The sequence below is a fragment of the Lactuca saligna genome, chromosome 5, assembly GCF_052625555.1.
Source record: "Lactuca saligna cultivar CGN05327 chromosome 5, ASM5262555v1, whole genome shotgun sequence".
In the NCBI taxonomy this organism is placed as follows: domain Eukaryota; kingdom Viridiplantae; phylum Streptophyta; class Magnoliopsida; order Asterales; family Asteraceae; genus Lactuca; species Lactuca saligna.
In genome coordinates, this window is record NC_136421.1 from 130,078,596 (window position 1) to 130,090,775 (window position 12,180).

The 12,180-nt window shown below is 32.9% G+C and overlaps 1 protein-coding gene across 2 annotated transcripts; it reads right to left on the reverse strand.

The window, feature by feature from the left end:
- Positions 1 to 5,365: 5,365 nt before the first annotated feature.
- Positions 5,366 to 8,762, reverse strand: LOC144998680 (uncharacterized). 2 transcript variants are annotated; one of them, XM_078958415.1, is made up of 7 exons: positions 8,531 to 8,762; positions 8,306 to 8,450; positions 7,799 to 7,956; positions 7,625 to 7,697; positions 6,951 to 7,142; positions 6,490 to 6,583; positions 5,366 to 6,222 (listed from the first exon to the last, which is right to left on the reverse strand). In XM_078958415.1, exons 2-7 carry the CDS (start codon positions 8,429 to 8,431, stop codon positions 5,573 to 5,575), a joined length of 1,293 nt encoding a protein of 430 aa, XP_078814541.1. In that variant the 5' UTR covers positions 8,432 to 8,450; positions 8,531 to 8,762; the 3' UTR covers positions 5,366 to 5,572. The 2 variants fall into 2 exon arrangements, with proteins under 2 accessions (XP_078814541.1, XP_078814540.1); XM_078958414.1 differs by having other exon boundaries at positions 8,306 to 8,435; positions 8,531 to 8,760.
- Positions 8,763 to 12,180: the final 3,418 nt, after the last annotated feature.

The window sequence follows — 12,180 nt, forward strand, 5'->3', positions numbered from 1 at the left end:
TTTTGTATTTTCATAACTTATGAGTTTAACGAAGGTTTAAAAAACTTTTAATGAAGAGACTCTTGGACATCCATATCAACAATTTTAAGAATCATATTAACACACAAAACTTAAAATTTTGATAATAGCCTTTGAAATTGGATTAGCATAATCATTACAACATCAAAAACATGTTTTATAAGTCCAAAACAGTTTAGTGTAATGATTCTAGTCCAATTCCAACTTAAAAACTCGAAAAACTACACTCTTGGCCTCCTACTCGTCGAGTGCATGAACATACTCGACGAGTAGGATGAAGATGTACATGGACTCATCGAGTCCCCCCATGGACTCGGCGAGTTCTCTATCTAGTCGGAAGAAAATCAAATTTTTCTAGCATTTTGCATCAAGCATTCAAGAAAACAAGCCTAGGCTCTGATACCACTGTTGGGTTTTGAGCATTCTAACTCTCTTATGGTGTACATTCAATCAAGAAAACAAGCCTAGGCTCTGATACCATTGTTGGATTTTGAGCATTCTAACACTCTTATGGTGTACATTCAACCCTATAAACCTTGGATCTATGTTTTCTCTATAATACATGCAAATAAGAATTTCCAAGGTTTACATCCTAACTATAATGGCATGGGGAACTTGAATCATAAAAGTACTAGTAGAATTACATACCTTTTAGTAGTGGTTGATTCCTTGGAGTTTGAGAGCCTAGCACCAATAGTGTGGATGCCTCAAATGGAAATCACAAATCACCATAAACTTTGGAAAACTCTTGAGAGAATAATGCACACTCTTGAATTTGGCCACCATTCTTGTACGCAAACAACTAGTGTCAAATCAAGTGCCAAGGACTCCTTTATATAGTGTGGAGGATTAGGGTTACATCCATGTAAACCCTAATATCCATGAATCTTCCAATGATCCATGGGTTAAAAGCTCTATAGCCATCCATGAACTCCCATGCAAGCCTAGCCTATTCCAAATGAGTATTAGCCCACACTATAAAAATACAAGAGCCTGTATTTAATTAGTTACCTTTTTTATCACTAAATTAATTCTAAATTAATTTATGATCAATACTAATTAAATAATATGATTTCATATTAATATATTATAACTTATAATATATTAACAAATCATAAGCATATTATTCTCAAAAGGTTATCTAAATCGTTCGGGTGAAGTGCAACCCAAATGAACCATGTCGGGTCTACAAGTGCATCTCAAATATTATTATGGACTTAGACACCTTATCCAACAGCTGTGACACCAAGCCATCTCCACATCAAGTTTATATCACTATTCACACTCTACGTAGTCAAATAATTATCCTTCTCAACCCACCCCAACACTCCATTATATTATTTTGAACAAATCCATCCAAGAAGTCTTCATTCTTCTTATCCAAGATTTCACCTTCTTTCACCAAAAGCAAACTTCTATTTCTCTCTCTCTCTCTCTCTCTCTCTCTCTCTCTCTCTCTCTCTCCCATTTACACGAATTTTCCAAGAAGTTCTTGAACTTTCCTCACTTGGATTGGTAAGTATATTCTCTAAGCTTCTACACAATCTTCATACAAATTGTGATCATTTACACAAATATTCACATATTTGTTCTTAGGATCTTCAAATCTTCAAGCAACTTTCAAGTGTTCTTGACTTAAATCACTTCATCTTCAACCTTCCATTCTTCAACAAATCACAAAAGGTGAGTTGATACCCCTACATTTTTATGGTTTCTTCAACTTTTAGGCCAGAGGGGGGGGGGGGGGTACAAGTTACAACACCCAAAATATATTTTAAACTAAACCAACAGCTTTCAATAGAAAAGTTATGGTCTATTCACGAACTATTTTGGCCATCTTAAACTTAATATTTTTCAAAACTGTTTAAGATGCATCTAGTTCAGGTTTATACATTTCTAATGAACACTTGTACTTGCTCATACGATTTTTCTACAATTTTTTTGCAAAACTGTATATCATGTTAGCAATGATTTCGGACCAGGTTGTGAAGATGGATGTTTCCACACTGGTTAGAAACCTCTACAAAACATAATAAAAATTATGAACAAACTAGACACATTTTTTGAACTCCCAGAGTTTGCGTATTTAGTTTTCGACTTACAGTGATTTTTCTATGATTTTTCTAAAAACAGTGACAGAAAAGTAAAACTAGTAAAATAGTTTAGATGTTCATTAACACTTTGTAACATGTTGAGCAAAATGTATAACAATAAATAGCTTCATATTGATTTTATTTCATGTTAATTTACCTCCATGAAACAGAAATAGACACTCACCTAAGGACCCTTCATCATTACTAACACATGATAAACTATAATAGGTATAGTTTATGATACATTAATACTACGAAAATACTAAGGAAAGTATGCATACGATAAACTATAATAAACATAGTTTATGGTACATTAACACTATGAACATACTAAGGAAAGTTTCACTCACTGTACTCGTAAACTCATTAAATCCGGTTGTGAGACACTACTTCATTGTACTGTTAGAGTACTGGTTAAAGTCCTGTATTGCAACCATAATCTCTTGTAGGGAGAGCGTGATATTTGTGTATGATTTTATATATTGGGACTGATAACCCCACACCCTAAGTGGCTTACAATAGCTAGACCGGTAGGTCTGGGGTGACAAATGTCAAAACATTCTGACACCTGAATAATGTCGTAACAGGCTAACTATGTCAATTTCATGGTTATAATAACTCACATAGGGAAACAACGACACATATAGTTTACGAGGATTCTTACATTTTAAAAAGGGTTTTCATTTACACTACACGTAAAGTTGTTGGATCAAATTTGTGAGACACTACATCATTGTACTCTTAGAGTGCTGGTTAAAGTCTTGTATTATAACCATAATCTCTTGTAGGGAGAGCGTAATACTTGTGTATAGATCTATATTGGGACTGACAACCCCGCACCCTAAGTGGCTTACAATAGTTAGACTAGCAGGTCTAGGGTGACAAATATCAAAACACTTTGACGCTTGAACGTCATAACAAGCTTACTATGTCAATTGTACGGTTATAATAACTCACATCGGAAAACAACGACACATATAGTTTCGGGAACTCCTATATCCATAAGGGTTTTCTGTATTTAAAACTGTACCTACTATCATAAGTATGAAAAATACTTGTACAATTCGGTCTTTGAGCTCTAAGACTACAACTCATTCTATAAGGAAAATAATGGATTTTTCTTGAGCATACAATACCTTTAGAAAGAAAAGAAGTTCTAATTATGTACTACTGAAGTATACTATTTCCAAGAATAAACATCCACTCTTATCGGTCTTAGGATAGCTAAGACTACATATAGTTTTGAATGTTTAGATTTCATCCATAATTGCTATGTGTATATAACAGGGTGATATAAAATTTAGACACGATCGACTTGGAAATGGCTGGGTCCGCCTTAGATCCTATTCCTTGTATGGTTATAGGCTTAGGGCAGACCCATTATATCTGATGGTTTATTCAATCTTGATTTTTATATAACTTTATACACTAGGGGATTATAGAAGGAAGCTATAGGTTTTTTTTTCTAGGAGTACACTATTTTTTGACATAAAAACATACATAGCTGGAGTAACTTTTACCCGAGAGCATGCATACATAAAGGTTGTATCATCATAAAACTACATTGCACTATTTTCAAGTATAGAACAACTTTCATTTTGGGAATGATGCATCTAAATGGTTTTTATACACATTAAAAATCTACGTAATATTACTACTTAAGAATATGATAACATTTATTCATTTTGGTCCAAAGGGACTAAGACTACATTCCATTCTACTAGGAAAATATAGGATTTTTTGGAGGACCACGAACATTTTCAAAGAACAAAGAACTTATTTTCTAAACAAATGCTTATGATCTCACCAACTTAAATGTTGATACACTTTCAAATTTTCTTTCATTCTCAGGAAACCAATAGGCAGGTACACACACAAGTTTTCAAGAAGACGGAGCATGATAGCTTCTATTCTTAGTTTTTACTATATGCATTAGAGTCATTCAAGCTATGTTTCGAATATAATGTAAACACTATATATTAGATACAATGGTTGTTGTTGCTTTGATTAGTATTATTCTTTTGTGATGATATTGTATATGACGTACCCCGCCCCCGAACGTTTCCGTCATCTCGGTTTGGGGTGTGACATTTGGTCAGCATATGTCGCTAGTGGAGTATCGTGTTATCCTCAAGTATTCTATTATATTCACTTTATTTCCGATTGATGAGACATGCCATGTTTGTTGCAAAGCATGCTTGGACTCCTGTGATGAGCATACATTTCATTGTAGAGAGCTCTCGGGTTTCAAGTACCGAAACGATCTGCTTAGGGATGTTCTTTTTGACATATTTAGGCGTACTAGGGTTTCTACTAAGAAAGAGGCATATGTGAACTTTCTGACTAACCCATTGGAAGGAAGTTCGATACTTAGACTGACTGATGTTTTAGATTTTAGATGGGATGGAGGGAAGCATACATGTATGGGTCAAACAGTGGTTTCCCTTTTTATGGGCTTAAGGAGCGGTGTTTTCACTATGTGACAAGCTGCTTTAAAAGATGCATTATGGAAAGTGACAAAACATGAGAAAGCATGCATGGACAATTAACACACGTTTATACCTTTTTATTTGAAACTTTCGGTTTCCTTGCCATATATAATGTGGAGTTCCTCAAAAGAGTCCAAATAGTCCAAAGAGTCATGTCTAGTAATGTTATGACCCTAAGATCTGTGGATGTTGTTTTTAAAATGATTAGTTTTGTCATCCAAAAAACCGGTTGCAACATAGTTTGTTGCACGTTTACTCAATATATCTATTTAAACTTTTATGTTTAATCTAATACAAATATCTATTTTTAATAAAATATATATTACATTTTGATGTTTATTGGAGTACTAAATGTTACCAAAATAAGAAATCTAAGAAAGCAAACATAATAATGTAATTTCTTTGATTACTTATTTTGGAAACATTTCATACTTAAATAAACATCAAAACGTAATAAATTTTTTTTTTAGTAAAAGTGAATAAATATTAAAAATTTTATTCACCATGCTAATAAAATTTTTACTTTATAGGTTGATTTATAATAAAAATATTTATAATGTGTTTAAAGGATATCAATTTAGCAATACTCAAAATAAAATAAAATAAAAAACTAAGCAAAAACTAAAGAACACGTTCAAAGCCTATGTAGTTGATTCAAAGCCTATGTATCCTAATAAAAAACTAATAAAAAGCCTATGTAGTAGATTCTATTGATTATAAGATAGAGGAACACTTTTCCAACCATTCACCCACTACATGTCCAACTTGTAACATAAAGTAACAATTCTCTTATTTAATAAAATGTTTATCATGTGTCACAAGCACATACCGTTGACACACAAATGCGTGAAGGGAATATCGCTTTACAAGAAAAATATATGCTTCCTTAAACATGCATAATAAAACTTACCTTTAATATAATCTCTTCGGAGTATATATATATGCATGAACATGTACCAATGAAGCCCCCTTTTAATTGATTACCGGTTTCTCATGAAACTGCCTAGATCCCGCATAATCTTCAGGTACGGGAAGATCAAGTTCCGAGCAAACAAACCGGATTACCTCCGCGGTGGTGAAAGCCATGAAAGACATCTTGTTTACAGTCACAGAAATAGAAAACCGATTGTTGATGTCACCGTATCCCGTCGAACCACCTAAACCCGCATGACCAAACCCGATCATCAAACCCTCGGTTGATTTAATCCTCTTAAACCCAAGCCCAAATTTCCCATCCGGTAATGCTAAATCCTTATAATCTCCAGTTCCCAAAAACGCGTCATGAATTTTCGATTTAGGGTTGTTAAAGATTTTTGTCACGGTGGTTGTATGGCTGTTGGTGGTTGAGGAATAGGGTGAAGGGATGGTGCCACCGTCCACAAGGGCGGCATAGTAGCGAGCCAAAGCACGAGCCGAGCAGTTTCCATTCGCAGCAGGTACTATGGCACGACGGCCTTCAACTATGTTGCATAAGTTAACAAGGGCAGGAAGCACCGCCGGCACGAGGGAGGATGGCATGGCGGCGTAAGGTTGTTTATCGACAGGGGGTGCGGCGGTTGGAGGAGGAGGGCTGATAAATTCACTTGTATCGATCGAAGAAGTTGCCAGACGCGATTCCACATCTGGATTGCACATATAAATGGAAGTTTCTTATCAACTATCAAACAAATTCAAGGGGATAATACATAAAAGCACTTATTAAAAAGTATAATATCGGGTAACCGGGAAAATGAGTTTTTCTTAGAATGGACAAAAAAATAAAAAATTTAAAATAATAATAATAATAATAATGGTTTAATCGTTATAGAAAATTAAATTAAATGGTTAAAGTGGAGAAATTGTGTAATTAAATACTAATTTAATTAATGAGTTTTGAAAGTCAATCTCACTTGAAGGGATCCCTATAAAAAGCTCTCCCTCCACATTAAGTGGTCGTACAAAAGCTTCTTCAAGAACATCCTTAAACTTCTTCCCCGATGCATGCTGCACATTCAAGAACATATGCATCAATGAAAATAAAGAAATATATGAAACTAAGTAACCATTCCCTTTAAGAAGTCAACCAAATAAGTCAACAAAGAGGCACTAAGACACATCCGAACACACGATATACCCAAAAAGGACAAAACAGCTAGACTGTGTTTAGTATGCATTGGATTCAGACTATAACTAATTTCAATTGTTTTTTGAAAAACTTGGAAAAAGGTGAGAGACAGACTCGGGTTCGATCTCGTTAGTGTAAAAGACGAAAATGGCTTCATTCTCATTAGCAATATAAAGCTTTTTCACAATCCTAACCAATTAAAGTATTTGGAGAGAGAAAAATAGAAGATGCAAGTTATAATGGTACCTCAATAATCCCACCACATAGCCAGCCATAGGACAGATAATGATAGAACTGTTCACTACCAGGCTCAGTCTCGGGTGTGGCCATTGCAATGCGTTTTAAGCACTCATCCCAATCACAAAATGACACGTGGTCCTCAGTAATGCCAGCAAGAGCATTGTGTAGGCCAGATGTATGATCAAGTACATGATGAACCTGAGGGAGAAAGGAAAAGTGATGTTGTCCTTCTATTGGGATGTATAATTATTACAAAGTTTAAAGAAAATGTACGATGAACCTATGTGAGATATAAATGAGGTAGTTGTGACATAACATACATAAAACCACATAAAGACTACACGTTAATTAGGACGTCCACAACCAATAAAGTTTAAATGATTGCTACACATTTTTTTTCATATCATTTTTAACCAACATATCTAAAAATAAAATTATATATTTGTTTAAAATTTTATATTCATAATGTTTCATTTTTCCAATTAAATAATTCAATAACTATATATTGAATACCAATATGACATCCTAACATGATTGAGTTTAGTCATTAAATGTCAATTAGTTGTTCCACCAAATTAGTTCAACAATTACATTAAACTATGTAATATATATGGATGCTCTTAAACTAATTTTAAGTTTTATGTTTGAAGATATAGTGTTAGGGTAAACAATTTGCGTACCTTTAACTTATCTTTTCCATTTACACCAAACTCGGGCCAAAAGTTTGCGATATTTTCGTCAAGTTTCAATATCCTAAAATGAAAGTACACATTACTTTTATTTCCATCCATTTAATGAGATACCACGTATAGCTCCCCTTATGGGTGTTAAAACTATCAAAATGACGAAAATACCCCTTATCCGCCAGCCAATGTATCATTCCTGCCGTGACACCCTTAGTTGCAGAGAAAACAGGAAACAAGGTATCAAGCTGAACTGGACGATGATCATCTTTTCCCATAACTCCAGCTGCAGTATCAATGATCACTTTCCCATCTTTGTATGCACAAACCTAACAAACATAATAATCAAAGTTTTTGTAAAATACAATCCCAAAACGTATAATTCAAATGCGTTTGTAGTACAATGAATCAGGTAATTAAAACAAACACTAATTAAATCTGTAAGTTCAAGTCACTGTTATAAACTCTTAAAGGGGCAGTTTTTTATAGTTGACATGACTCGACAAGCTTCGTAGGTTTATTTTCAACGTTTCAACGATAAGGATATGGAGAGCTTTAATTAATGTCCATTATTTCACGGATGAAAGATTGAAAGTCTGTCTTTATACTATAATGCACACCAAAATTAAGTCAAACTAATATACTAAACCGATCATATTTGAGAAAAGGTATATGCACCTGGATTCCAAGTATTCTATCAGAATTCGCTAATTCAACCAAGAAGCCCCGAAGCTTTGCCTCTACATCAGAATGGATTGGAGTTTCACATAACCATTTTGTATCTGTGGATGTTGCGTTATTCATGTTTCTGAAACAAAAATAGCTAGTAAACTAAGGTATATGACTATATGAGAAAGTGTGATAAAAGGATTAATACCCAATGGGAACAGAACAAAATCATACCTTTAGAGAACAGGTTCAGGAAAAGGACTGATGCTATTTAGATAGCTTATGATATAGCTGATCGAGGATATAAAGTCCGAAACGATGAATAGTACTTATAGAGAATCTTTCCTACAAAGTTGGGAAAAAAAAAAAATGAACTTTGGGATTAAAACGTTGAACTTCTTTCTTGTAAGTTCCATATTTTTTTGTAGAACTTTGGGATATTTTGCTTTTTGCTCTATGCCAAATATTTAATGCTTTCCTAAAACGGTTATTGCACAACTTATGTTTTCATTCTATTTTGTACTTCATATAATTGTAATTGTTAGTATAATTTATATATATAACATAAAGATTTGACATAATAAAACTAAATAAGATATATATATATATATATATATATATATATATATATATATATATATATATATATATATATATATATATATATATATATATATATATATAATTTCTTTTCAAAAATAAAATTTAATTGTAATAGTACACTTTCAGCTGCAAAACCAAAAAGTCAGGATAATGTTATAAAACAATGTGATTGGGGTCGCGATGTTGATAGAAATATATCGGAGGTGGACTAAAAGGTAATAATTTTGAATTAAATGGTGCCTGCAGATTAACAAATATTATTAAAAAAAAAAAAAAACAATTGTATTAGGTAACTTACAATTCATGTAATTTTTTCATCAGTTATTTTAATTTTTTTATTTGTTTGTTTCTTATTAATTTTATTCTTGTACTATTGTTATTAAGATGCAAAAACTAAAAGAGAAGAAAAAAAAACACGTGTACCATTTATCTTTTTTGGTTTATTGAAAATTGGACCACAACCATCCACCACTTTTTCTTCAACTTTATGAGTTGTGACTAAACCACATGAGTGAACACTACCTTCCCCTGATTAGATTCCTTTGTACCTTTTTCAAAGGTAGAAAACAATTAGAAATAAGTTTGCTTTTCATATTTAACATTCTTGGAGAAAACAAAATATCCCTTAGTTGTAATTTGGGGTAATGTTATAAAAGTAATTAAGTTTCAAAAAATTATCGGTTTTACTTTTTGGGGTCTTTTGTATTCATTAAGTTCCTTCAGTATTTTTAACGTTTTGTTTAATTTTTGCGTTTATGACCTTTTAGCATGCTTTCTGGTCATATGCAGTTTACATGAGTAGGAGGTATACCACATACCGCATCACTCTATGTTGACGTGGAAACGTTCTATCTTTTGCATAAAAAGTCCATGTCATTAGGAAACGAAGGGTATGAGCGGGTCTTGAATGCATGACCTACCATTCCTAATGGCTAATGATGAGCTTTTGACATCAAAGATATGATTTTCTATATGTATTTGGTGAATAATTGAATACAACTCATATTCAACATCTTTTTTTCTACCAAACTGACTTTTATTAAAAATCAACTTATAATAAATGTTTATAATTAACTATACAAAATTAACCAATAAAAAAACCTTAAAAAATCAAATAGAATATCTAAATAGAAAATTAAAATGTCTTTTTTTAGCCAACCTTTGCATTTCTTAATAAAAAAAATTAGTTCTCTAACACAAGTGTCACTTCCTTACTCTTTACTCCATATATTGCCGCGTTTCTTTCTTGGGCAAATGTCATATTAACCCATCAAATTTTTCCTGTTTATTTTAAAGGGCCATCCAATTTTTTTGGATTAAGGGAATAAACTATCGTTTAACCTGTTAAAAAAATCACTTGACTTATTATAACAGGTTTCCCCTCTCTAAACTTATCCCCAAAACTAAATTCAAGTACTTCAAGTTTTAGAATCATTTGTGGTGAATCGGAACAATCCAATACATCTTCTTCGTGAATCGGCGTACCAAAAACGCGAATCGGAGCACCAGAAACGTGAATCGGAACAATCCAATTCATCTTCTTCGTTGTTAATCCGAGCTTCGATTGTTGATTTCAGATTCTATGTACATCAATTTCATTGTAATGATACTTGAGATTAAAACCTATTATACATAAGTTTCATATTTTGTTTCAGATTTCAGATTTTGAATAAATTTCTATCCTCGAGGACTTGAAATCGAATGAAAATCGGGTTTTGTCGATTTGAAGAAAATAGAGCTTTGCCACCGATCCAAACCTAACAACAGGTGCCCTCGTCATCCCATCGTTTAACAGAATTGTCGTGGCTTTGCTAAATGCAAATATGGCTTTTCTATCTGTGCTTGCAACCAAACATCCATCCGTCGTAGCCATGGGCACCATATACTCGCCGCCATTCAACAACAAAGGTCCTGCGATTTCGATAGGTACCTGAACAAATAGGCATCTCACAGCACTGCCCCAATATCGAATTGTAATCGAATCCGCCAAGCGGTAACCCTAATAACGGCCTCTCCATTTTTTATAACACCTCGCGTCGAATAGAAGCTGCTCTCCGGTAGTCCCCAAGTTGTCCTCGTCCACACGTGAGGCATCGACGAAGGATTGAACGAAATCGATGCAAAGAACCCTAGAAGGTAGATGAAGGATGCAATGAGAGAGACGATGATGGTGAGTTCGGAGAGGGTAACAGCGTGAAGAAGGGTAGAGGACTGGATTTTTTCCCGCAAATGATGGACGAGGAAGTAGGTGACGTAGAATAACAGAGTGAAGAAAATAACGTTTGTAGGTATAGAGTTGGTAGGTTGATGAAAGTTGGAAGCTTTAAATGTTAACCCTATTTATCAAACATACATCACTACATTTTACCTGGTTATCCGGTATCAAGTCAAATAAGGATCTTTTAAAATGGTAAACTCAAACACCATTCCCTTAATGTAAAAATTAAAAAAAAATAAAAATAAATAAAAATAAATAATAAATAAAATAAATAAATAAAATAAGTGGACTTTTAAAACAAACACAATAAGTTGATGGGCTAATATTAGATTTGCCCTTTCTTTCTTATATACATTTTCTCACTTCCTTACTCTTTACTCAATATATTGTCAGGTGTCTTTCTTATATACATTTTCTGTGTTGAAATTGAATACATATTGATTACATTTAATTAATTACAAAAATTGAATAACTGAATTATATAAAATGTAAATAAAATACGTTAAATACAAACCAGTAATATAGCTTGGCCGTTGTTTCATTCCCTGCATTTTGGAAATTTGTTGGACATATTATCACGTTAATCACGGTAAAATGTATTTCTTCAATATTTATCATTATCCTCCAGTTTTAAATCACCAATTTTACCTTAACTTGCAGTATATCATGTTAAATCCGTTCTTTATTTAGAAAAGATTTTGATGATCTTTAATTAATTATTCAAAGATCATTTGATTGCATAGATCTATATATTTTGTTTTCTGCAATATATTCTACAATCTACAATAACGATAATAATATGAATCATCTAACCTTTAAATTGTAGATTAAAACGGCCATCATTACCTTCATGTAGCCTTCTCATTTTCAATAAGTAATCATTATACACTGTTAAGGATTTGTTTTTCTTTCATCTACTCAGGTGTGTGAAACGTGTTAAAATATATGTAATCATTGCAATTTGATAAAGGTATGTACAAAATTCTCTTTAACCTTTTGTTCACATCTTCTTTTCAATATGTACGGTTTATTAATTCTTGATTGATTTTTTTTTTGAAACTGT

What these genes read in the sequence shown, in the direction of transcription:
- LOC144998680 (XM_078958415.1), bottom strand. Translation starts at nt 8,431, where the DNA reads ATGAATAACGCAACATCCACAGATACAAAATGGTTATGTGAAACTCCA. An exon ending in CATTGGCTGGCGGATAAGGG is followed by an intron (nt 7,698 to 7,798) that starts GTATTTTCGTCA and finishes CTTTCATTTTAG; the next exon opens with GATATTGAAACTTGACGAAA. An exon ending in TATGTGGTGGGATTATTGAG is followed by an intron (nt 6,584 to 6,950) that starts GTACCATTATAA and finishes TTGAATGTGCAG; the next exon opens with CATGCATCGGGGAAGAAGTT.